This window comes from Halichoeres trimaculatus, unplaced genomic scaffold (assembly GCF_033239565.1).
Source record: "Halichoeres trimaculatus isolate MK-OKI-2021-1 unplaced genomic scaffold, fHalTri1.1 fHalTri1_scaffold_13, whole genome shotgun sequence".
In the NCBI taxonomy this organism is placed as follows: Eukaryota; Metazoa; Chordata; class Actinopteri; order Labriformes; family Labridae; genus Halichoeres; species Halichoeres trimaculatus.
This window is the reverse complement of record NW_027437191.1, coordinates 25,929,639-25,956,995: the sequence shown is the minus strand read 5'-3', so window position 1 is coordinate 25,956,995 and position 27,357 is coordinate 25,929,639. Positions and strand designations below refer to the sequence as shown.

Sequence of the window (27,357 nt, the reverse complement as noted above, 5' to 3'; positions counted from 1 at the left end):
GTCGGAGATAAGAGGAGGCGCGTGCGGCAACTGAGGGAGGGCAGGGGGGAAGAGAAGGAGGAGGAGGAGGTAAGGTGAAGTGAGAAGACACTAACTTTCTCTTAGTTTGACCTTTGCTTCTGTTAGAGTGGACAGATTAGGAGACAGAGGGTAGAGATGTCAAACCAGTGATGAGTTCATGGACGCACCAACCTTCCAGACGTCAGCCCAAGAAGAGTGAAATATGGAAATTTAAGCTTTAAATCAACAGATAATCTTCTGCATTCACACACACACACACACAGTCAGACACACACACACACACACACACTCAGAGGCTGTAACATAACTCCTGTCCTGTGCTAACAGCATCAGCGAGCAGCGACTGTCTGATAAAACAGACAAATTGAATCACGCCGTGTCGCTCCTGTGTCTGATAACAAGTCGCCTGACGTGAGGAAAACAGCAGAAACCACAGCTGATACAATAAATGTGATGAGGACATGCATTAACACACACATCAACACACATACACACACACTGACTACAGAACACCTGCTCAAGGAACCACGATTTGCATCAGTAATGTGTGTTCCTCTCTTTCCTCATGTTTATTCATCCTGTGAAGACATTTATGTCTCCAGATAAACAGATAAACCCTGTCCACATGTTTCCATCAGAGGACCTGAGACTGAATCTTTACCACCGACTCACAGAAGCAACAAGTCCTCCATAAACCGCCTCTGACACCTGTAGAGCAGAGGTCACCAAACTTTTTGAGACAAAGGGCTACCTCACGAGGGGCACGAAGGGCTACTTGTCTGATAAAATCTTACTGAACAAAATTGCACAAATCACTTTTTAATGACATGAATCATCGTAAAACTGGTAATACTATGCGGAGAGACTGCTCACATGTCAGTATGAATCGTTTCACATTTATCGTTGATGATTTACGGAACAATGATGATAGGAAGGAGCTCCATTGTGACCAGTGCTGGTTTTTGGAACATACCTTGTGGGCACCATAAGTGGTTCTTGCGGGAATTAAGGTGCCCACAGGCATCACGTTGGTGACCCCTCATGGCAGCCCTCTTGCAAATGTGAGCACAGTAACAAGTAGGGATTGGTACAGAATTAGGTACTTTTATGATACCAACCGAATTCTGTCAAAAGTACCGGGTACCAATTCAATCAAGTTAAAAAAGTTCCATGTTTAGGTACCCAAACGGATCCCTGTGACTGTGAGGGAGTGGAAGAGTAGGAGATTTTCCATGCTGGACATGAACACAGCATTGCGAGGTTATATATTGAAGAAAAAATATGTTAATTGAAAAAAAAAAAGAGATTTATTATCATTCAAATTAATATTTTTTACCACATATACACAAAAAAGTACCAATATTGGTACTGTTGAGTACCGATACCGGCTGCCAGGTACCAAGCATTGGTACCATATTGTTTCAAATGTGAAAGGTACCCATCCCTAAAAACAAGGTCTTCTTTATTTTTTTGGCATTTTTGCATAGTAGACTAGCTGCTGCAAACAAGTGCAACACAAATTTGTGGTAAATTTAGGTATAAAGTCATTAAAAAAAGTTTGAGACAAATTAAATGAGTGTATGTGGACAAGGGAGCTCAGTTGTGAAACATGTTTTCTGTCGCTCAGCTCTGCAGCTGCTGCTTTCTCTTCTTTACTCTCTATTCTCTTTATTTCTCTAGAAACACTGCTGTAGAGCTCCATTATACAGTGTGTGTGTGTGTGTGTGTGTGTGTGTGTGTGTGTGTGTGTGTGTGTGTGTGTGTGTGTGTGTGTGTGTGTGTGTGTGTGTGTGTGTGAGTGTGTGTGTGTGTGTGTGTGTGTGTGTGTGTGTGTGTGTGTGTGTGTGTGTGTGTTATCTGTGGCTCTTATCTGCAGTCTGCTCCCCAGCTGGCTTACACCTGTCAGAGCTACACAAGGAGGGAGATGCAGACTGATGGCCTGCCTCTCCTCTCCTCTCCCTGTATGTGTGTGTGCACAGTGAAAGTGTGTGTGAGTGCAGTGATACTGTGTGTGTGTGTGTGGTAACAGCTCGACACAGGGAGCACTAACAGTGTGATGGAGGTTTATGGCAAGGTGAGCCATAAAGGTGAGACGTGTTTCTCTCCAGATGTTGACATCCTCCACAGACTCATCTTAACACCTCAGTTTTATCATCCATCTGACTGTTTTTATGAAGTTGTGTCAAATTGTTGATTTAACTGCAGCGTGAAACACAAAAAGCTTTTAAAATTGGTCTCTTTTTTAGTATAAAGTTGGTGTGAGAGCATCACAAAGAGGATTCAGTGCATTTCCAGCTTTACAAACCTAAAAACACAATAAACAACTGTACAAAATGTACAGTTGAGATTTAAAAATGAAGAAATACTCCACCAAACCTCCTGCAGAGACACAGGGTCATGCACACAGTGTAAAAAGCTGCAGAGAGGGTTTAATTCCCACTAATAGAGACAGTGAGGTAGCATCTCATACAGTAAAGAAGCTGCAGACACTCTCTGACCTCTGTGATGTGTCGGCTGTACGTCAGTGTTTTGTGAGGGCTGAAAGAGAAGAAGCACAAAGAGAAGAAAGACTGCAGGAATGTCTTTCAGATGCAGAATTGTTTTGTTGGTCCTGACCTGCAGCTGGCTCCTGACCTGACCTTTGACCCCTGCTAAAGACAGTGGACAGTATGTTATAGGATGTTTAACAGCACCAGGGGCAGCAGATGAAGACTATGGGATAACTACACCTGATGGATTTTAAAGAGAAGATCCCTTTACTTAAATTACACTGCTTATTTTTACAATGTAGTCACTTCTTTAGACAGACGGTATAAAACATGGATGTAGTCTCTGTGATGTCACTTGTTTGTTTCTGAAGTAGAGTTTTGAAGCCAATCGTCAGCAGATGCCATGTAGGAAATGATAGCTTCAGTCAAACTAACAAGAGGTAAAGAGGCGGGACTTAAGCCTCCTCAATAACAGCTACAGAACACACCTGCCAATCAACTTAGCCCTGCTTTTAATGACACAAAACTCTTCATTTTAATAACTTCATAAATACAACCTCATGATAAATCCTTCCCTGTTCAGCGTTTGCTGTCTAACATGCTTTTCTCATTTTCGCTGCTGTCTCTTTAAGGCCCTCTGAAGCCTCCCTCCCTAAAACCCCCTTCACTCTGATTTGCCAGCCCTCTGGAGGCAGATCTTGTTACTTCATTATCTCAGCAAGTCTAGTAAAGATCTGGTGAAGATCTGGACCTGTATGCAACGAGACCTTTAGTGTGCCATTATGGAACATCCCGTTCCGCGTTAAAAACTGAAAATAATTGGCCAGTTAACCGTTTACACTATGAAAACAACGCAGATACATCACAATTCAGAGGAACCTCCCGGAAAACCCCATCCAACAAATTCAAGTTACACACACCTACTACGCATAAACAGCAATAAGCCCGGCAAGTAGTAACAGTGTAACTGAGAGAAGATTAAGAAAAACATTGTACAGTGGAAGAAACTGGCATTTTATTTCAAGATTATACAAAAAGCTGTTATCAACGAGTACTCAACATACTCATTTGAGAAATACTGCAGAACATTTAGTACCGCCCTGTTCATGATCCTATTTGGTCTTCACAGACTCTTGTGGCTCATTCGAAAATCTGAACGCTAGATGTTGCAAAGATTCCAATTTCTAGACACTGCATCTTTAATATTTTATCTCCTAAATATAAATTTGCTGTATAGCTCCACACACATGTGATACTTTTCCAATAGATTTGTTTGATCCCTTAATGCTTGCTGTCTTTGTATATTTAGCTTGAAACGGTAACACATGCACACGATGTGCGCCTGTAACAGCTGAACAGGCGCAGCCACCCTGCCATTAGCCTCATTATCCATATGCCATGACCTTGATAAATACTGAACAAGTCTTAAAACAGTTATCCCTCTTCCATAGAATGAGCATAAAATGAGAAATGACCCTTAGACTCACAGTTTTTTTTTTTTTTAATCTGGTTGTAAACAGATTTATTAATGTTTTAGTGGGGCCTCCTTTTTTTGGAGCTTGCCTCTAGAGGACACTTAAGGAATTTCGTTTTGCACTCTTGTCAAACTTGGGCTTTATTGGGCTTTTTTTCTTTATTAGGCTTTTTCCTCTTGTCAAATACAAATAAAAAAATCAGGGACATCTTTATCCATACCTCAAACCAAAACAGACAACTAAATGATGAGAAATAAAATAAGAATAAACATGTTAAATAAAAGATTTAAATAGCAATAGTAATACAACTCGGATGATGATAAGTGTTCTGGATTTTATTAAGTTGTTATTCTTTTGTCTTTTCCCGCAGGGTGAATTTAATTTTTCTGACTGAAAATGCTTCATTTCATCCCTCAGCTTTTTGTACTTTTCACGGTAGCTTCCTTTTTGAACACCAGTGGTTGCTGTTTGCGTTGCTACATGTGTTTGTTGTTATTAAAACTTGTATGGTTTTTATATTTTAGACTTGTTGAATAATTTTAGCCTCAAAACTACAGAAACAATGAAAAACATGGAGAGGTTTGTGTGCCTTGCAAGTGTTTTAGTGGTGGGGTTCCTATCTCACCACCTGCACCATTTTTTTTGCCACAAATTCAGCTTTGAACAAACTCCACAAACACTTTTTTTTTTTTGCTGAAAACATCCAGGAAAAAAACAAGATGAAATAAAAAGTGTTTCTCAGTTTGGTTTTTTATTATATTTGGACATTTAGCAAAATACTGCAGAAACATCCAAAGCAGTGTAAGAGCTACCGGTTACAAAGAAATCAGAAAATAAATACAAAAGTCAAAACGAACCATGATTGCATTCAGTTCATATTATTCAAGAGCGGCTGATCAAACTCAGTGATTGCTATAATGTGACTTGAACACACACGCATACGCACACACACACACACATTTTTATATTTAAATTAAAAGAACATAAAATTTGGCTACATGTGAAAAAACAGCGACAGATCACTGAGAGCACACAGAGCATAATTTACACCAATAATTTAATAAATACATAAATAAATAGAAAAGAAGATATACTGTATTGTGATAATACAGAGGCTTTGTAGAAAATAATGATAACAACAATAATGACAATATTAATAATAATTAACCCAACCTGTGATAAATAAGTCATCCAAACAATCAGTGGAGTTTAAGGCAGTTTTACAGCAGGAGCTTCTAATCCAAAGGCATTACCGGCTACACTAGTTTGACTCTGCTTTGTTTTCAGGAACAGCTACTGATCCACAGATCCACCAGCTAGTTTAAAGCTAATCAGAGTGATGAGATACGCTCCTCTCAGGCCTGCAGGCTCCTCAGGTCGTCCCCTCTCTTAGGTCTAGAAGCTAATAGCACTTGTGCAGAGATGCTAAAAAAAAATAAGAATTAACAGTCTAACGCTTTACTTGTCCAAAACATGACGTCAGAGAGGCTTTAAAGGAGGAGGAGGAGGAGGTGGGAGGCCAGGGTTCACACACACATGCACACACACATGTACACATACTCACACACACAGTACCTGCTGAAGGGTCTGCAAGCAAGGCACTGAACCGCTGCAGCTGCAGGTGAGCAGCTGACCTCTGACCTCTACAGGTTAATGCATGTGAGTCATATGTTTGTTTGGAGGACTTACACTGCAAAGACATCCTGACACTTCACTCCTCTCAGCTCACAGTGGTGCAGTTTGTTTTTATCTTATTTGCCTGAAAACCACATTTTTTACCCAAAACTTTGAAGAATTTATTTACTTTTTGTCTCTTTCCAGGAAGTGAATTTAAAAGGACATCATTTATTTATTTTTTTAGACTCAAAGTTGATAAAATGTCCCAAAAACTAGAATCAATCATTCTCCTCTTCTATGGTACAGTTTGTGAAATTACTCCAAAAGTGTTTAAGAAAACTTTTGAGCTAACACTTCAACAGATGTCTTTAAAGCTCGGATGTCTGTGCAGTGTAAGTCTAGAACCCTCAGCAGAGTTAGGCTTGACTCAGAGTCCCGGATCAGCAAGCAGGACGCAGCGGCATCTGCAGCAGGATCACCTGCCGGTTCTCTGACGGGTGGCATTTGTTAATGTGCCTGGTGAGTCCCGGGGAGCTGTAAAAGACGGCGGGGCAGTATTTGCAGGGGTACACCTGCGAGGAGTGCAGCAGGCGGATGTGCCGCTCCTGGCTGCCCCTGCTGGTGAAGTTCTCCCCGCAGACCGGGCACATGTGGCAGGTGGAGGCGCTCAGGTTGAGCGGCGCCGCGTTCAGCTCGCAGCCTGGCGCGTCCTCGTCCTCTGCCGGCTTTGGGGAGCCGTGCTGGGACGCCAGGTGCTTCCTCAGGTACGCTTGGCGTTTGAACTTTTTACCACAGTGGTTACAATCATACAGCCCCTCCTCAGAGCCGGACTCGGACGGTCCTGGGCTGGGTGTGTCCCTGTCACTACAATCCTTCGTTTCGTCTGCTGGTTTTCCGGACACGGCAGCTTTGTCGGTCTCCATGCTCTGCCCCCCTGGGGCTCCGGTCTGCTTCGGTTTGTGCCACCGCCTGTGAGAGGCGAGGTTAGCCGGGCAGCTGAACACCTTGTCACACTCGGGACACCTGTACTCAACCCGGACTATTCTGGAGCACTTGTGCTGCGCCAGAGCGAACGGGTCAGCGTACGCCTCCCGGCACAGCTGACACACAAACTCCCCCAGAGGGATGCTGTCTGCCCCGGTCGGCTGCTGTCTGGGAGCCTTCTGCTCCACCGGCGCCTCTTTGATTTTGAGCCCGAGGACCGGAGACGTGGTGACATCGTCCTCAAAGTGCAGTTTCCGGATAGCTTTGGTTTTCTTGGATGCAGGTTTGCCCTTACGCTCCGTGTCTCCGGAGGGTCTCTTGGTCCCGGCTGTGGGGAGCGTCCCGGTGGATGAAGGGGCGGTGCTGCTGGTGCCGGTGCGGCTGCTGTTGCTGGAGCCGATCTTCAAGTCTACTGGGGCGAAGAGGTGATCGAAGGCGGTGAGTGCTGCTGGTGTGGGGAAAGACTCCGCGGTGACAGGGGAGCCCAGGTTGAAGCGTCTCTCGAAGTAGCGGTCGTGGTCCTGGCTGACGGGACGAGTGGGGCTGTAGAGCGCCTGGTACACCGCCTCTGGGTTTCCAAATTGAACCGGTTTGGCATCCTGCTCCGGAGCCGCCGCCCCGCAGGTGGGCGTCGGCGTCTGAGCGCGCACTGGGACGGAGGAGAGAGGCGCGATGGAGGGCGGCTGCAGAGCATCAGCTGCTGGCTGCTCTGCTTCCTCCTCCTCAGAGCGGACCCGGTAAGACACCGGGTTGGTCTTCCTGTTCCTTTTCACCAAAAATCCTCTCGGCATGTTCGCGCTGGACGTGGGGCTGAAGGCACTTTGGACGCTGCTGCTGCTGTGAGAAGAAGAAATCCACTTTCAGCCGCGCGCGGTCACAAACATCTGACGCGTCTTTTTGTTGACGTTTCCTTTCTGCTACTGATCCTCTGTTCTTCTCCCGACGTGCTTTCACCACAACATAGCTGCACTCTTTTTAAGGCGACATGATGACATTGTTCCTGTCCCCCCTTGTTGCCTCATCTTCAGCCAATCAGAGGCAGCTCAGGTCCCTAGTGGATTTGGGGAGTGGGTGTGGAAGGATGGAGAGGCTGATGGAGGGGAGGGGAGTGGAAGGGGGATTTGCAGATTGCAAAGCAGATGTACCTGAGGGTTTTTATTGTATTTCACCCTCCCTTACACACACTCACTCCACACACACCCACTCTTTCTGCCCCCCCCCCTCCTCTCCCTCCTCGTCTCGACCCGGGCACACGCCAGGAGCCTCCTGCTTTTACGGTCTGATGAGTTTGTATAGAAATCTACACGTGCCTCGGCTTTATGTGTCTCCTTTGGGTGGTGGGGGCAGTGATTTGTCCTAAAGGAGACATCCGTCCACCCAACAACGTCAGGATAAAGTTATTTGGGGAAAACTGAAACAAGGAAAAGTGGAAAATATATAATTTAAGCTCAGGTCTGAAAAGAGAAAACGAAACGGCAGAATAAAAGTAATCGTTTCATTTCATGAGAAAATCTGACGAGGAAACAAACTGAGCAGCAAAACCTCAATCAGTCCCTAATTCAGCTAAATCAGAAATCATTGGTGCAGATTGACAATATAAAATTTGTAAAAACTCATGGTAGAGGCTTGTTTTGCATGAAACGATGTAATCCAGATTTCCATCCAACAAAGTCCATCAAACCAAACAGCAGAACATTCCATCCATCTTCCAAACCTCTGTGGCCGAGCAGCATGTGCGCTGGCGTGACAGTTAACTCCGGACATATGAATCCGTCATTTTACGCATACATAATTAATAGCGAGAGGAGGGTTTCCTGCTTTGCATCACAATGGCTGCGCTTGTGCAAGCTGTAGAGCCGCCGTGATTGAAAAGGAAATTGCACAGTTGAGGGAAAAAAGGAGAAGAAGAAGAAGTGGGGGCCCCCAAAGAGCAATCTGGCCCCCAGATACTGTCGGCGCGTGCTGTGCGTAATCAGTGCGCCTCGCTCTGTGTCTCCGTGTTCAAATGGGGCAAACCGAGATTATCCACGAGTTAAAAACACGGAGAACCCAATTCCTCCAGGTCACATCTGACCGGGTCAGCTCAAGAGGGGTCTGTCTGACCTGAGGGAGGCTGCCCAGGTCTGAGCTGGGATCTAGGACTCCTCTGGAAATGTTGAAACATCAAAACCATGCTTGGGAATCATCAGGTTTCAGTTGTTTCTCTCAGCACAAGGCTCAGCCCAAACTTCATTTATTTATTTTTAAAAATTACAAATTAAGTAAAGTTATTATTTTTATTCTTATTGTATTTGTTTTGAAGTTGTTAGTGTCATAACAGTTGGTTTAATCACAACTTTAAAGAGTTTAAACCTTTAAATCCTAATCTGCATCTCTATTTAGCTGCAGAGTATGAATTTTCTTAAAAAGTTATAACTATTGCAACATGTGTTCCATATAAAAAATATAATAATATAGTTCAATTAAATGTAAGTTCCCCTAATTTTAAAGAAAACTAACAAATGTTTGAAAACATGGTAAGTTGTTGGAAGTGTTCACAGATTTTGTGGGCTTTTAAAGATTTTTTTTTAAGAAATCAAAACAAGAAAAAATTTGTTTAAAATTAAGTTTTTTTTGTAATGTAAGTGTTAAAAAACAAATTCTTCGATCATGCTGTAAATTGGGTTTGATGTAAGGTTTACAATCGTGTAAAAATGACTTTAAAGAATATTAGATGGGGCATCATAAATAATATGCATCTGTAAAGGTTTAGATGTAAACTCTTACCTGGTTGGTACAATAACATGATTACAGAATCCCCTGAGTGCAATATCAGAATACTTAAAATTGTCAAAACATTACCTATTAACCTATTACCTTAATATTAAACTTCTGATTAACAACAAAATAGAAATATAAACAACATTGCAATTGGGTTAACTAATCATAAAGTCGTCAAACGGCCTTTTGCTGGATATTGTAGAAACAAAAATATTCAGATTTCTTTTTAGAACATTAAATAAAGTTTAAATCCTGGGATTGAGCTTTTCTTTATTTTATCTTTCATCTTATCTTAAAGATGAATCCTGACTCAAGCAGAATTCAGTCTTATGTGTTTTATTCTAACCATAAGCCTGACTGATCATCATGAAGGAATCTGATTAGATCTGACTTTACATTCAGACACCAGCAGTGTGACTGTCGGTGTGTGTGAGTGTGTGAGTGTGTGTGTCAGCCTGCAGGGTGTTTGTAGGTGCGGACATATGTTGTTGTGAGTGCGGTTATTTTCCCGACAGGCCTCAGCTCTGCCTCATTAACATACAGCTGTAGAATGACACCCTCCTCCCCCTCCTCCTCTCAGGGCTTTCATCTCCAGCCGCTATACTGGGCCCTGTGATTGGTCACGCTGCTGCAGAGTCACTGAGGGAAGAGTTCAGACTCACAGTTACAGTTGGCACACTATAGAGGGGAGATCTGTGCTACAAGAACACCAACACCAAGAGTGTCGAAAATTGTATTTTCCCTTCTATGAAACTTTTTACATGTCATTTAATCTGGAGTTCTATCACAAACAGAACAAATCCAATCAATGTAAACAAACTAATGGATCCCTAAGTCCTAAAAAGTCTTCTTGATTAGTGAAGGTCAGTGAAAGAGAAGAGCTATGAGTAGTTTTCTGGTGGGGGTGAAAGTTGTCAGTGTAATCAATACTAAAACTCTTCTTCATGGCAAAACCTGTGCCTACATTACCCATAATGCAACCAAGCAGCAGACAGTTTTGTTGGATGTACAATATCTCCAGAGAGTGAGGCTGGTGTTGAGAGATAACCAGTCTGTAAGGATTGAATCACATCAAGTTGTCGTCTTACGTGTGACCAGTGGAGGCAGAAACATTACAGGAGGTATTATTTGGAGCACAAAACAGAAACCAGAACACTCCAGTTATCAAACTTCAGATTCTGGGTTTTCTAAACAGAATCTGGAAGAAAAATCGTACTCAACAAAGCAGATGTGGCCATAGGCTCCTCCTGAGATGTGAAAGTGAGCTTTTGGGAAGTACCCTTCCATCACCACAACAAGTGTTTTCTAGACAGTTCAACCATCAGACACAGAAATACGCACCAAAATTTCATAACAAAATTGGGTAGTAGTCTCGTTTAAGCTTTTCTGACATTTTTTTTAGGTATGTGAAATGTATTAAACTTATTTTAAAAAAAATCAGGTCCTTTTTTTTTTTTTGCTGTGATGGGTTCTACAGAAGAGCCTCCTTGCTGCCGCCTCCTGGAGTAATCTACACAATAAAGTCAGGCCTGACATTGGAGGTGATTCACTGTAGAGGTCTGCAGCCAGTTTTTTTTTTTCATTTAGAAGCATGTTGTGTGAGGCTAAATCAATGTAGACTTATTTTAAGTCAGTCAGAGTTCACAGCGCCCCCTATGGAGCAACTTGTGATTGCAAAAGTGTTTAATTTAAATGTGAAAAACTCCACAAACACATTTTTGTGTGTATGATCAGTGTAATGCTGTTTAGATATACCCTGCAAAGACAATGTGTTGCAGCAATAAGGACATTTTAGGACATTTTAAAACAAAAACATGTCAGTTGTTGTTTTTTTTTGTTGTGGTGGTGGTGGTGGTGATTGTGTTCTTGTTCTTGTTGGTCCTGTGTTTTTGTTGTTGTTCTTGTCATTGTTGTTGTCTTCCTTGTTGGTGGTAGTGGTAGTTTTTGTGGTAGTTGTTGTTGAGAATATTCATTAATTTCAAAAAATGTGCTTAACATGTCTCCAATCAGATAACTACACAGGGATCTTCTTCAACAACAGGAATAACAACAGGATTAGCTTTTAGTTCAACCATTTTTTTTCAGCTGGGGCAGCTGATTTCCTTGATGATGTCACCTGTGATGTCACAGTTGTCCCGGGTAGGTAAACATGGGCAGCAGGTTGCGGTTGTAGGTCAGATATTTCACAGCGCTGCTCCTCACAGCTGCTCGACTCTCAGCGTCTTTAAAGCTCATCTCAGGATGGGTGCCTGGGTCGTCTTCATCCTCCATCAGCTGCTGCTTCCACTCATCATCCTGCAGAGGCAAACAGGTGGGGCAATGCACATCCTGCTCAGACATCAAATTCAGATTGGGTTGATTTGTTGAATAAAAATGAGACGGGCATACTTTAGCTGAGGTGATCTGCTGAAGCTCCTGCTCGAAGTCAGAGAATCTGTCGTGATAAATGGGCAAACACCAGCTCTGTCTGAAGAAACTGAGGAGACACAAACGTTCGGATTTACTGATTCTGTTCAAACACTTCATGTTTGAAATAAACCATCACATCCTTCTTTAAGTGTCTCACATCATATAAACAAAAAAAAAAATCAGGCCCTTCTTTCTCTAATTTGTTTTCTGCTGACTTAGATTTGAGCTTTTGCTTTGGCAGGACTTCTTTAAGATGAGACCTTAAGACTTCTGATCTACAGAGTTGCAGTGAAAATATTTTTAATGTAGGTGTACAGACCCTTTAAATAAAAGTTTAGAATCAAAACAATCAAACACACACACACACACACACACACACACACACACACACACACACACACACACACACACACACACACACACACACACACACACACACACACACACACACACACACACACACACACACACACACACACACCCAGGGGCACAGACCCACTTGCTGCACTTGCTGTGTTGACTGACTGAGTAACCCCCAGCCGCCACACGGTCAATCAATTATTTTAACGGCTCAGGACGCTCCGTCAGCCTCCACAATGACTTTACGAGTCAGCTGAGTGAGCGGCGTGACGAGGAATCTGTCTCTGCAGCGCGGAGGCTCTGGCTTTGTCTCGTCCCTGACCGGCCACAAAGACAGATTGGGGAGCTGCATAAACAGATTAGGAGGCGGGGAACAATAGACGTCCATATCTGGGGGTCATTTGTGTTGAAACCTCAGAAGCAGGTCACCCGCTGTTTAACAAACACACACACACACACACACACACACACACACGCATGCTGCAAAGTCACAGCAGCAAACACATATAGAAGCAGGACAAAAGACAGTGGAGGCCTAAATCTCTGCGTCCTGTTTAGACCACTTATGTGAAATTGTGACGCGCGAGGTCATCAGTCAGCAGATGCATGATGGGAAGTTTCCGTAGCTCCAGATTTCTGTAAACGTTTCCTCTTTCAGACTCAAAGTGGATTCAGAAACAGGAAAGTGGCTCTTATTTTACACAAAAGTAGCAGAAAAACAGATTCGACCTCCTGCAGTTTGTTTCATTTCTGCAGCGAAATCACAAAAACATCTTCCTCCATCTTCCCCCCAACGACTGAAGTGCATAATAAAACTAAAATTCCTCCGACTGTGGAAACACAACAACTGTGAAGGAAATATGAATTTGGTAAAGATGATTGTTGTTTTGTTGACGAGAAACTGAAAGCAGACATCATGGAGTTCACTAAACTGGTCATTTTCTCAAAGCCTTTTATACTAACAGCCGTCTGCTGGGCTTTCTCTTATTTCCCTCCAGAGTTATTGAATCTGAGAAACAGATCTCTGTAAACGATGATATCAGAAAAAATCTGAAAATGAGGCTTCATGTTGAAACTTTTCTGAATAACAGACTTTAAACATGCACATCAGAAAGGAACTCCGAAGATGAAGAGTTTTCATTTTTTGTCCCTGGAGTTGGATATCTGGTGACTGAATTCATGTAATTATAAGCCTTATTTTTTGAGTCTAATCATTGCGTGTGAGTCTTCTCCTGGTTTTGATCATATTAGGCACATGGTGTTCACATGCATAGAGAGAAAAGAGAAAGCTGGTTATCCAGATCCCTGAGTATGGGTTAAATACTTGCACCCCAGTTTCTAAACACTGCATCTCATTTGTGAGGTTTATTTTGTACATATGTAATGCTCTTGTTAATCTCAACATCCAATGACTTCAATTCTATTATCACCAAAAGACCAGACCCAGGCTCACTTTCCCTCCAGTTTAAGATGCCCTAAGCTGAGGCTGCACATATGCAGGTAGCTGTCAGCTTTCTGAGATCAAGTGAAGGCACATAAATGCTACAGTATGACTATCTTTTTTTCAGAGCTCTCCAGGTGGATGAATCATGTTTTTAAAATCTGATGTTTGATGTATGATGTTTACATGCATGAACACAACAGGATACTTAAAAAACCCAAGCAAAACTGGTACACTCAGGTTCTCAAATTCAACTATTGATCCCTTAAAAGCATGCATGTTGTCTCTGTTTCATTGTCGGAAACCATTTTGGTAAGCCTTAACCAAGCAGCAACCTCCGGTCTAAGAATATGAGACATTGCAGAAGAGCTAAAATGGGCTGTTTCTCGAGTGTCCACTTGAGGCAGGCTCTGGAAGTACCGGAAGTCACATATGCACCAAGCTAAGAAAAGCCGTATTCAAAGCAGAAATTAACCTAATTACAGCCTGATTTAAAAAAAACCCTCTTCTGTCTGGGTTGCTAATTTTACTATTGGCAATTTTTTTTTAAACTCGGCCAGGGTCACGTGACCGACAGGCACCCTATAGCTGTACGCAAAGCCCCTGCCACTACCAGTATGGCCACTATAGCCGATCTGCTTCATTTTCCGTTTTAGAAACATCAGAGAGACTACGTCCATGTTTTATAAAGTCTATTGGCTACTGGCTGCTGTAAAGATCGACTTTTTGATTGGATGTGATTTCTGCACTTTCTGCAGGCAGCCTCTAGTGGACCCTCCAGGAATGACAGTTTTAGCATCGCCCTCATATTGAACAGCCTGAGGTTGCGGTTTGAGTCCAACACACTCAGTGCAAAACTGGCTGCACTGTATGCCAGTCTACAAACAGCTCCAAATCTCTACAAATTGACTGTTTACTACAGTTTACTACAACAGACAAGCAGAACTTTCTTTATTCTGTTTGTTTTGATGTTCATTTCCAACTTATTTTTATCATATTATCTGTGGTCTTATTTTCATCCTTAATGATTGTATAAAATGTAGCAGTCTCTGATTGTTAAAGTTTTCAAACTTTAAAGTAACCAAAAAATAAGAATACAGAGACTGTCTTTTTACATCTCGTGAGTAAAACGTCCTGTTGGCAAGTCAAAAACACCCCCTAGATTCTTTCTTCAAACAAAGTGAAAACGGACCACCTGGCTACCTGTCTGTGGTCCTTTGTGAATGAGTAGCTGGTCTCTGTCTCTGTCTGTCTCACCTGTATAGATCTGGGATCAGGCCCTGGTAGTAGTAGGTGGACAGCTGGCCCAGCAGCTGCTGGTGTTTTCCGTACAGGCTCAGGTAATTTGAGACGGGGAGGGGCTTCAGGGAAAGACAGGTGAGCGTCCCCACCAGCTCGTAGCTGTCCAGATGTATGCAGAAATAGTTTCCTGTCTCCACCCGTCCAGTTGAGATACCTTGGTCCTGTAACTGTAACACACAACACAGGAAGACGAATGAGACCAAATCTCAAAGCTGTGTTAATATTGTGTACACAAGATTCCTGAAAACTTTAGGGCAGGCTGCATCTGTGACTAAATAAAGCTAAATCTACATCCTGACAGCACCAAGGATTTCCTGAAAAACCTCTGGTACAATTTCTGGAAGAAGTTAGGTTGATCTAATTTAGAAAGCAGCAGGAGAGGTTTGGAAATTTTACATGGCATTTGACGTCTTCATCATACATTCATCATTACAGTGTCAATACAAAGCCTACATGTTTAACTGCAGCTCCTGGTAGGATGGTAGCAGATGGCTTGGTAACATGCAGGTAGTTCAATCCACCAGGCAGCTTCCCACCTGACGAGAGAGGTTATCAGTGATATGTGTCAGTACACAATTTCTGCCAAATCAAACTAAAGTCTATCTAGTAAGGTCTCACTAAACCCCATTTTAATTGTGCACAGACAGAAACTTTCAAACTTTTACAGCTGACGTCTCTTAATGAATGTGTAAATCATGTTGTAAAAATGTGGAAGTTTAAAAAACACATCAGAGGACACAAGACCAGATTAAAGTTATAAAATGGAGCAGAAAAGGGAAACATTGAGCATAGTAGCACAAGATCAGAAATATTAGGGGCTAAAAATGTTGAAAATGTTTACATTTTTTCTCCTTTCCCCCTCCTTACATCCTTTCACTACTCCCTTTCAGTCGTCTACACTTTTTCCTGTCTTCTATTCCTACCTTTTCCAGTCTTCTTCTTTTTTCTTCCTGCCTTCCTTCCTTTCTTCTTCTTTTCTTCCTCAATATCATTTCATTCTCCCTTTCTTGCCTTGCTACCTTCCTCTTTTTCATCCTTACTTGCCTCCTCCCTTCCTTTTTTTAATCGTATCCTTGCCTTACCATTCCTTCATCCTTTCTTTCTTCCTATCTTACATTCTTTTATATCCCCCTTCCTATCTTTCCTTCATTTCCTTTTTTCTGTTCTTCCTTCTTTTCCTTCCTTTCTTTTTTCTTCTTCCCTTTTCTCCTTCCTTTAGCCCTTCTGCTATGTTTGAGGTCAAAATTGCTATAAAAACATCCCGACATATTTTCCCCATATCATCCCCTAATGGAAAACATTTTTGATTTTTCAAGAGACACCTGAGGGACAGGTGAAGTTTGATTTCATCTGTCTGCAAAAACGGCACAAGTATTTTTAAGCATACTTGATGGCTGATTTTAACAGATATAACTTAAAGAAAGAGTTAAATAATAGAGCATTCAGAGGTTACTTTAGGTCATTCTCACAAAAGTTTGGGCCTCTCCTGATCTGAAGTGGTTCCTTTATGTTGGAGTTAACCTGAGTTAAAAAAAGAAAGCAAAATGCTCAGCTGAAAATGTTTGAGTGTGGATTATTCGTCTGTTTGCGCTGACTTTGCATGTAATTCAGCCAACACAGCCTTTCAAATATTCATGTAACCAATGATTGCTTTCTGGTTCATGCTACGAAAATGCAATGGATTCCAGGTGACACTAGATTTTAATTCTTAGTAATTTTCCAGAGTCATCTTACAGTCTGTACTCTAGAGCATTAAATTCACATCTTTCATCAAATCTTCCTTATTTTTACACCAAATAGGGAAATAAACATTGCTGATGAATAAAAGAAAGCCCACTAAAAACCATATCACATTCAGAGTAGTGATGGTGTTTAAAAAGGAGCTTTTATCAGAAGGAAATATTCTAATAAGGTGAGTTTCAGTGCTCAGAAAAAGACGCACAGAATCGCTGAAAGCAGCCTCATAACACAGCATTCAGTGTTAACATCCACCCACAGAGGAAATGGGGCTGAGGTGATGAACTCAGATAGCAGGCGGTGATATGGCAGCTCAGCATTGAAATGCCTGTGAGAAGTTCACGCGTGTTTCGTGGGTGAGAGGAGGGCGAAGCAGAGTGGCTGTTGTGTTTATGTAACCTGTGGAGCGGCCTTGGTTACTCTGTGAATACACGGCAGCACAATACGGCATTATTACGCCCCGGTGTGGTTTGAGTGTCCGCCACAATAACATCAGTGGGTGGGGGAAAGATTGCAAAATGTTTCACAAAAGCATAATGAAAAAATATCGGCAAATGCTCTCAGGGAGAAGAGAGAAAAACATGTGCGGAGAGGAAGGACAGGGACGGCAATATACAGGGAACTGGCAGACCCTGAAAACATATTGATCCAGGAGTCCTGTTAAAGTGTTTGAAGGAATGTTTTTGTCTGTCAGACCTTCAAATGTTAAAGGTGTGAAATGTTAAATGTTTTGGCAGCAGGAGCTCAGTCTGTGGAGAAGAGGATTCAAAGATAGACCAAAGAAAAGATGTCAGACTCATCCATCTGGGCTGTGCGTGTGTGTGAAGCAGGAACAGAGTAAAAAGACTCAGACCTTGAATCTTGGCCTGTTCATACAGCCGGACGTGTCGATCTGTCTCAGGCTGATTCTCCTCCAGCGTCGGGTCAAAGAGAGGCAGCAGCAAGGCCGCCAAATCCTGGCCTACCTCCTTGGAGTTGAAGTTGGAGTGCGTCCACTCGTCTGCGTGGTAGCAGCGGGAGAATTTGGTGAAAGGACCGGCTGCATAAACGGACGGATCTCTGGTTTGGAAGGCAGTGTTTATGACGAGCCTGCTGTCAAAGACCAGGAAGGAGCTGTTGATGCTTTTGAAGGCGTCAGAGTCGACTCCTTTGTTGGAGAGATTAATGAACACCTGAGGAGAGATAGAGGGTTTCATGAATGGAGGTGAAATGTTTAGAATGAATGATGGCTTATCTTAGCATAAACATTACCTTACTTCCCTTTTATGTTCACTGCCTGGCCCAAAAAAAGTTGCCACCTGGATATAACTAAGCAAACAGGTATGAGCCTCTTCTTGGATAATTATTGCATGGGTGATCATCTTTCAGCTGGCAACAAGTTATTTAACCCCAAATGGTGCAACGAGTTGCTTATTATGTGGAAAGACACATCCCGTGGTCGTGGAAAAGATGTTAGTCTGTTTGAGAAGGGTCATGCATTGCATACATTGGCATGCATCAAGCAGAGAAAACATCTAAGGAGATTGCAGAAACTACTAAAACTGGGCTAAGAACTGTCTAACTCATTATCAAAAACTGGAAGGATAGTGGGGACCCATCGTCTTCCAGGAAAAAAATGTGGCCAAAAAAAAAGTCCTGAATGATCTTGATTGGCTATTAATTAAACAATTGGTGAAATCAATCAAAGGAAACTCAAGGGATTGGGACTTAACAGCTGTGTAGCCTTAAGAAAACTACTAACCAGTGAGGCTAACTGGGAAAAAAAGGCTTCAATTTGCAAGGGAGCATAAAGATTGGACTCTGGAGCACTGGAAGAAGGTCATGATGTCTGATGAGTCCAGATTGACCCTGTTCCTGAGTGATGGGCCATCAGGGTAAGAAGAGAGGCAGAAGAAGAGATCACCCATCATGCCTAGTGTCTACTGTCCAAGCCTGTGGGGGCAGTGCTATGATCTGGGGTTGCTGCAGTTGGTCAGGTCTAGGTTCAGCAACAGTCTGTGCTCAAAGAATGAGGTCAGCTGACTACCTGAAGATACTGAATGACCAGGTTATTCCATCAATGGATTTTTTCTTCCCTGATGACACCAGGGGCCAGGGTTCATCAGGCTCAAATTGTGAAAGAAAGGTTCAGCATGAAACATCATTTTCACACCTGGATTGGCCACCCTGTCCAGACCTTACCCCCATTGAGAATCTTTGGGATTTGCTGAAGAAGGCTTTGAGCAGCGGTCAGACTCCACCACCATCAATGCAAGATCTTGGTAAAAAATTAACGCAACAGTGGATGGAAATAAATCTTGCGACATTGCAGAAGCTTATCGAAACAATGCCACAGTGAATGTGTACTGTAATCAAAGCTTAAAGGCGGTCCAAAAAAATAGAGTGTGTGACCTTTTTTTTTTGGTGGCAATTCTTTTTTTTGGCCAGGCAGTGTACTATGAAATGTCCATCTTTTTTGGTGAATCATCACAAAAACAACAGATAAAAAAGGCCCAACCTTTATCCTTTCTGTTAAAAAACACTCTTCAAGTCGGATATCTGAATCTTGCAGGATTTTACAGCATGCAAAGGACAGAATTGTTGCAGAGAAAGCACCATTGGGTGCTTTTCCTTTAGACAAATAAATGCAAAGACAAAAGGAGTCAATGGGTGGTTCCTTTGCTCTCTGAAACAATGGAAACTGGTGAAATAAACTCCAGAATAATATTTGTGTTGGACAAACACAGACTGCTTCCAGGAGAAAAATTAACAACCAACCAGCAGCAGTAAGCTGATGATTCTCCCAGAATCCTGGCCACTAACCCCCAATTGTTCTGAGAATATTCTCTTTTCTAGCTAACCAATGAAGTGGTTGTTCCAGAGGATATTGTGAACTTACTCCACACTGCAGATGAAGCGGCTCCGCGTCCGTGCTGAATGACACACACGTGAGAGGATCCGTATGCTCTCCATTGTTCATCTGGGCCAGCAGGCAGTTATGATGGACCTGGACCTTGGCCTTCTGCAGCGCCGCATTGACAGCTTTCTTCACATGAGGGTCCGTGAAGCAGGAGACCACAGGGTGAGGAGGGGGGAGCACGAGATGAATACGACCTCCTTGAACACCGAGGCTGAGCAGAGTCTCTACAGTGGTGAAGACATCAATGCTGTTCCCGTAGACGATGGCGTTATCTGGAGGTAACAGAGCAACATTTAATTATTTTGGTTTTTTTTTCTAAATTACGGTCACGTCCCTCTTGTGCACCGTGAATCCAGAGGAAACCACCTTGGTTTGTGAAATCACTTTTTTGGAGCCTAAAATAAATTTTCAGCCATTATTGTTCCAAAGAAACTCTTCAGTTTAGAGAAACTGAACACTGACTGAAAATAACTCCTTTATCAAAAGGGGCAGCAGCCATGATACAAATTATTTCCATTTCCAATGAACAATTGATTATGAGAACAGCCTTGGAAGGAGACCAGAACCACTATTTTTTTTGAGAGGCTCTCGGATTCCTTAACCATGAAGCCCTAATGCATGCAGGGAAATAAAAAATATGAGCATCTGAATGGGATTTTTACTGATTGAGTCCTTCCTCTGATATTTGCTCTTCAATGAAGTCTCTTCATATTTTACAGAACATACAAGCTCGTATATAACCAGAGCATGTGCTCCCAGCTCTCACTGATTAGATCTAAAGTACAGACCCTTAAGTAGAGGGGTCATCATGCCACAGGACAAAAACTGGGACCTCATGTCTGCATGAATCTGTTCTTTAATGCTGGATGAAAACAGAAAGAGTGTATAACATTATTTTTATTTATCTATCCTTTACTTAGCAGCACTAAGACGACCCTGCAGCAAAACAGGATAAAACAAGAACGCAGAAATAAAATACAATCCATCAAAACTTTTCAAACCTTTTCACATTTTTAAACAATTAAAGGAACTTTCTTCAGTCGCTTACACACACAAAATGAAACCAGAGAGGGGAGTTTAGCTCTCATCTGAAGATCATTCCACATGACAGGAGCAGAAATACTAAAAGAAGTTTTCCCCATTCAGTTAACCCCTGTACTGACCAACAGGGAGAGCGATTTGTGGTTCAGTGTCTCCTGATTGAGAGATGATGACTACCACTGAGCCACAGTCCCCTGATGAAGGAAACCAAGTTGATGTCTTAGCTTTTAAATTAAGATTTATATGAAGGACCTAACAGAGAGATCCAGATCAAGCTAAAAACCTAAATACTTAAATTGTTGTACACATTTAATGTTTACATGATATAATGTGGGCATGGTATCATGAATGGGTTCATCTTTCTGTCTGGAGATACATGTATTGAATTATATTCCAATATCATCAGAAACAATAAAAGCTTCCTCTAAATCTGGGACATGAAATATTGAAACAGATTCCCACTGAAAAACGTTTGTAGCATCTCGATTTGTTGTTCATACAGCAGTGGCCAAAACGATTAAACACTTGGCATGTTTAAGGAGTTTCTTAGCTTTTAAAATACCCAAAATCTAAAATGCCTACAAAGTCATTGTAAGCTTCGTATGCCAAAGAAGGGAGCTATCACATGAAGATTTAGGTAATTTCCTTTTAAAAAAAAAGAAGGAGCATCAAAATTTATGGACTGCCCCCTTGGGATCCAGACCTCAACCCCATCCATGATTTGGTGGGGTTATAAGATAAAGATGACAGATTTGTTGTACATTCCAAGGAAGCCCTTGGTTTGTGTTGCAAAAGTCATGTGATGACATTTGTGTTGAAGCTCTGAGGGAACATGCTGTCACTGTGACAGAGATGTGCTGCAGGATTGGGTTTAAGAGACAAAAAAAGGTTGATTCTTTCAGACCAGTTAGCTGACTGAAGGTGGTGAAGCAATCTGACAGGCTGCTGCTGAGTTTCTCTGTCCATGGTGCTGAACCAGGAGAGCTCTGCTGTAACAGACTCCCCAGGTTCTAATTAGTAGTTTAAATTTGGAGAAATCAGTCTGAGATTAAGTTTTAATGTTAGTTTCGTGTTTTCCTCTTTATTCTGTAAATATTGATTCTAAAACAGATACCTAAAATTGAAACAAGATTTTAAATTCAGAGACCTTTTAATCTTCATTCAGTCAGAAAATCTGCTGTCACTGTTTTTTGTAAATTGGATAACTGTGTTGTTTTGTGCATTCAAGTCTAAGTGCATGAGCTAAAACACTTAAAAATTCTCATTTCTTAATCAATTTAAGGTGTGAGGAACTTACTTTGTTCTATTCCAGGATCTTTTCTTGCTGTCTACTCCAAAAGTCAGAGCTGAGAAGGTAAAAAGCTTTTTACATTTGTCCTTTTTTTTACTTGAAACGGATAACAGGCATAGCTGAAGCTGAATGAATGAGTCCAAGTGAGGATTTTGAAGGTGATGTTGGACAATCTTTGACAAAAATTCCTGTTTAAATATCATGAATCCGAACGCCATATGGGCTTTCAAGATTTCAGAAACTTTGTAAACCGTCTTTCTCTGTCCGGACACTCTTGAAAAAGAGTAATTTTCAGGTTTGATTAAAATCAAAACATTACTGTACAAATGTTTTAATGGATTTGTGATATTTTACTGTTTTCTTTTTGAAATTCTTTAAAACCCTGAATGAAGCTTTCATCTTTGTAGTCTACATTTTGCTTCAGGCAGCATGTTGGTACTTTCCCGTGATATAAAATGCTGAACTACATAGTTTTGTTGTATTTTCTCTTGTTCCTTTGATTTAACTCTTTTTTACTGAGTACTGTCATTGAGCAATGAAAGTATTTATTTGCAAAGTGCCAACCTTCAGGAGGGACCAACTGACATGGAAGCATGTTATGTAGTAAATAAAACACTGATAAAGCGAATAATTAGACGACACTGAAGTAGTCTGCTGTCGTCTCTTTAGTCTAACATTAAAAATTTACATTCACTTTGCATTCCCTCTGCTGTGACAATTAGAATATGGAAATAAACAGAGTATCTGCTGGGCTGAATTAGCATTTATTAATGGCTTTCTTTTATGACTGGGATCAACTAATTAGTATGTATAAAGCCTCCCTCTGGATCCAGAGACAATTCCTTCAGAGGGCAGATTAATTTTGCTTAATGACACTGTGTACGCTCTTCTGCTCTGAGCAGCCCGGCTCTCAGAAAGTGATATGATAATGGAAAATGGATGGAGTAGGCCGACCTGATTCATAGAGATGAAAGATTTCTCTGCAGCTAATTAGCCGCTAATTATACCGGGGCACTTCAGCGCTGACTGGCTGAGTAATGACATACTGCTGCAGATTCATCTTTGGTTCATGCATGTGTGTGTGTGTGTGTGTGTGTGTGTGTATGTGTGTGTATGTGTGTGTATGTGTGCATGTGTGTATGTGTTTAATCACTTACCCTCCAGGTCCACAAAGTTGGCACGGAGCCAGCGGCGTGCAGCCCTGCAGTCATGGAGGTCATTGAGGGTGAAAAGGTTTGAGGGGACGGGTTTGGTGTATCTGCTGTGAGCGAACTGAGTCTGCAGCTGATTGTTGTTGACAGGCCGGGTTAGATCCACATCCGTAGGACAGGGAACCTATAGAAGAGATTTATTTTTTACATTACAGAATACAGAGAGTCAGTCATCATTGTTTTATATCTTCCCGTATTGAAAAGTATAGTAAAATAACATAGTATGCTGCACTGTATTACACTGTATTGTACCTTAATGCAACACAGCGACTCATATCATTTCCTATTGTACTTGAAAATATAAAAATTTAATGTTACTCAACACAACAAAACATTTAATAATGCATCATATCAAACTGTATTGTATTGCTTTGTATCACTTCATACTAGAAAGTGTAGTAACTTAATGTAAGTTGTCACATTGTATCGTACCCTTTAGTAATGAGTCCTATCGTACCAGATTGTATAGTATTGCAACATAACTCAACATAACCTATTGTATTTTATCGTGTGGTATCACAGTGTAACATATCACATGGATACTTATCATAACCTCCTTAGACCCAGCGTCCACAGCGTGGACATTACATTTCTACCTCCCAGACCCACGGTATTTTATTTTTTTAAACTTTGACTGATCAGCCACATTTAGAGACAATGCCCATATCACCTTTTGGTGAAATGACACCAAAAAAAAAAAACAAGTGCAATATCACTACTACAAAACAGTTAATAGAGAACTCATAAGACAATTAATCCAACTTCCTGTACATTAGGTTTTACTTATCCCAAGTAGCAAGTTGAATTAAAAATTGCACACCAGACAAAAGCTTGGGTCTTATGACGATAACATAAATTAATGTCTTGTAAATTATTGTAACATGTCTATAAAACATTGCCAGAATCAAAGGAGTAGTGTCTGAACCTGACTTAGAAAGACTAACACATGCATTTGTCTCCAGCAAGTTAGACTACTGTAACAGCCTGCTCCCTGGGCTTTGTAAACCAGCTGTAAGACAGCTGCAGTACACCCAGAATGCTGAATGCAGAATGCTGCTGTGCCAGTCCTCACTAGAACCAGGAAATACAACCCCATTAGTCCAGTGCTCAGGTCTCGGCACTGACTTCCCATTGCTCAGAGAAAAGACTTGAAAACAGCTCTGCTTGTGAACAAGTCTCTTCATGGCTCAGCACCAAAGTACATCTCTGATATGTTACAGCAATATAAACCAACTCAGACTCTGAGGACCTCAGGGAGGGGTCTCTTGCTGGTGCCCAGAGTCAAGACTAAACACAGTGAGGCTGCGTTTCAGTCTCATGCTGCTAAAATCTAAAAGTCTTCCAAAAGATGTAAGACAGGCTTCAACTCTGAGAAATTTCAAACCAGGCTAAAAACAGTTTTAATTGGCTTTGCATATGACAATCGAAAGTATTTTATCTGCACTCCTCTCTCTTAATTAAATGACTTTTTAAATGTTTTATGAAACGATTTCATTTTGCATTCTAGTGATTATATTTCATTTTTGCTGTAAAGCACTTTGAGTTGCCTTGTGTATGAATTGTGCTCCACAAATAAACATGCCTGTTTTATCTGAGTAAAATCTCTGTCAACAAAAAAGTTCTCATTCTGTAATAATGCCCTCTACATACAGAAGAGATCCTGTGATGAGTCTGCACATTAAAACCTGTTATTTCACAGCGCTAATATTCTCACCTGGTACTGCAGGCCTGTGCAGAGGATGAGGTGATCATAGGCAACCTTTTTTCCTCCAGACACAACAATGTTTTTGGACTTCCTGTTGATTCTGATCATCTTCCCGGTCACCACGGTGACACAGGTTTCAAGAGCCAGCTGGCCTATGTCTCTGCTGCTGTAGGCATGACTGCAAAAAAGAGAAAGAGGGAAGCAAAGTGAAACTAGGTTATTACCTCCAGTATTTATCCATTCTGATGATTGATTTGATGTTTGGTTATGGCACAAAGATTGCTGTGCACCAGAGCTTTAAAGATGGTAATGACAGTCTCTCTGAGTGGACTCAAGAGATGCTGAAGTGTGTAATTTTTCCACAATATCATCTTAGTATCACTCAGGTTAAATTTACTCCTTTCCGAATGGTGCTTTGGGTTCAAAAAGACAAAAAGGTGTCCTAATGGTTAATGATTTTGGAAAACATTCAGTGAGTAATTCAATGAACTGCCATCCCATTCACTCACCTGGTGGAGAGGAACCCGACATCGTCGTGGTCACAGTCTCTGGGAAGCCCGTGTGTCGAGATGAGCGTCAGGTGGTTGAACTTCAGGTGAGGGCTGCGAGAGGAGAAACAACACTGAAAATGATGAGAGCTTTACTGGGAGAGCTGAGCGAATACATACACAGCGCAGGAGGAAGGTTTCATGACAACTTTCTCCATGGAGTATTCAAAAAGCCGAGCTGGTGTGTCAAGAGAGAAATCAAGAAGAGGAAATAGAACAAAGAAAAATGCCAAGTGTTCCAGGAAGGTTTGAAGAACACCATCACATCGATAATCTCCGAAGATGCTTGGCCTTTCCAATCTTTAACTACAGCAGTCTATGCTTTAGTAACCTCATGGTTAGAGAGTTATTATCCTTGACTGATGGACTTTCCTCCTCAGGTGTTCTCTCTCCACATTGTTTGTATTGGTGTAGGAAAGCTCTGCATCCTGAGTAAATTGAAGAAGAAGACCCAGAGTCCAATCAGCCAAGGAGTTCTGTCATCCTGAATCCAAAAACTTTATTCATAACAAGCCATCTTGAACAAAGTGAGCTCCCTAGCTCTGCAGCGAATCAACTACCTCCATCCTCCTAGGCCTCTAACAGCCTAAAAGCCCTCCTCCCAAAGGCCCAAAAAGCTTCTCCCCAAGCCTCCCTAAAACCTCAGAAAAACCTCCTCTCCAAGGCAGAAGTAGCTTCTTTTATATTCTGGTGTTGGGCTTTCCAGATGATCTGCAAGACATCCCTTTCCTTAGTTCAACACGGTGATTGGCTGTTCTTTTCTGAGCAACAGAAGCCATCCTTCTTGGGTCAACATTTGGAAGGTGAGCATCAGTATTTTGTTTTGACTTCATAATAGAAACTTCTGGTGCACCCTGAACTGGAGTAGGCTCGGGTTCAGTGTCCTCGGATGTTTCCATGTTATTTCTGTCATAGCTGGTCTTGGACCTGCATATTAGCTGACACTTCAGGAGGAAGAATGGCTCTGTCACTGGTGGACAGGGGATGTGATGATGTCAACATTTGCAAGTCAGAAAGAGGAAATCTTTAGACTCCTGAGATCCTTTAAGGTCTTAATGTTGTAAACGGCGTCATTATGACATCCAGTGAGCTCATCCATTGGGTAGTGTACAGCTTCATCTCTTGTACTCTTGAAGACATTGAAAGCAGTGTCTGTCACCTGTCATTCTGTTATTTTGATTCTGTTTACTCCTTCCCCAAAGCTGAGGGGACAGGAGGGACAACTGGCAGCTAAGTTTAAACTGATAGACATTCCTAAGTTTCAGTCTGTGCTGGCTGCTATAAGTGAGATGCTGTGCAATTCTTGAGTTTTTTGGATTTTTTGGATCACATTTGGATTTAGTTGTTTGATGTCTTTTTAGATTCTTTAGGGATCTGTTGGTCTTGTTGGTCTTTGTAGTTTTGTGGTTTGTGGTGGATCAAAAAGGCGCTCTTTACAGTTTAATTCTAAAATGAGCAATGTCCCTCTTTCTCTGTTTTATGTTTCATGATCATGCCATGTTTGTCTCTTTTTGCATACTTCTTTTATTTTCTTGCTTTCTGTTTTTTTTTTTCTTGACTGTTTTTTTTTTTTTACTTCCTGCAGGTGATTTGTGTTTGTTTGGGTATGCTTTCTGCCTCTCTGTCCACGCTTGTCTCCTTGAATTTTAGTTTCTCTGAGTAGTTCTCTGTGGTTTCTTGTTTTTCATTCAAAGGCTTTAGAGTCTCTGTGAAACCGTTTTTTCATGCATTTGTAATCATGCATGTATTCTCTGAGTTGTTTTATGTTCACTATGTGTTGTTGACACAGAAGTTTTGATTGTGTTGTTTCTAAATCTCACTAAAAATCACTAAAAACTTTAAACTCAGTGAAACATTAGCGAAGGAAATTGTCACAGGATGTTCTCCAGCCTCCAGCTACCGATGCATCATCCTGCTCTCTGGTGTGTTCACTGTCCACAGAATACAACATCTTTTGTGATGCAAATGACCTCCTTTGTTCCGGCCTTCAGGACATTATGCAGCTGATAGCAGCTCCGGCTCCTTGGAGTGCTGAATAGCAGAGTGTGTAGCTCGCAGTGTCCAGCC

General features: G+C 41.7%; 2 protein-coding genes across 2 annotated transcripts in view; both read right to left on the bottom strand.

Moving 5' to 3' along the window:
* Window positions 1-4,716: 4,716 nt before the first annotated feature.
* On the bottom strand, window positions 4,717-8,128 carry insm1a (insulinoma-associated 1a). The gene has a single exon (XM_074684574.1). It carries the CDS (start codon window positions 7,375-7,377, stop codon window positions 6,043-6,045), a length of 1,335 nt encoding a protein of 444 aa, XP_074540675.1. The 5' UTR covers window positions 7,378-8,128; the 3' UTR covers window positions 4,717-6,042.
* Window positions 8,129-11,423: 3,295 nt separating this feature from the next.
* cfap61 (cilia and flagella associated protein 61) overlaps window positions 11,424-27,357 on the bottom strand; it is a 34,376-nt gene continuing 18,442 nt past the window's right edge. Inside the window, exons 16-24 of the mRNA XM_074684741.1 lie at window positions 25,252-25,344; window positions 24,752-24,920; window positions 22,984-23,161; window positions 19,474-19,766; window positions 17,449-17,767; window positions 15,312-15,394; window positions 14,814-15,025; window positions 11,735-11,822; window positions 11,424-11,641 (exon numbers count right to left, since the gene is read on the bottom strand). Coding sequence (XP_074540842.1) covers window positions 11,471-11,641; window positions 11,735-11,822; window positions 14,814-15,025; window positions 15,312-15,394; window positions 17,449-17,767; window positions 19,474-19,766; window positions 22,984-23,161; window positions 24,752-24,920; window positions 25,252-25,344 — 1,606 coding nt within the window. The 3' untranslated portion in view covers window positions 11,424-11,470. The remainder of the gene's footprint in view (window positions 11,642-11,734; window positions 11,823-14,813; window positions 15,026-15,311; window positions 15,395-17,448; window positions 17,768-19,473; window positions 19,767-22,983; window positions 23,162-24,751; window positions 24,921-25,251; window positions 25,345-27,357) is intronic.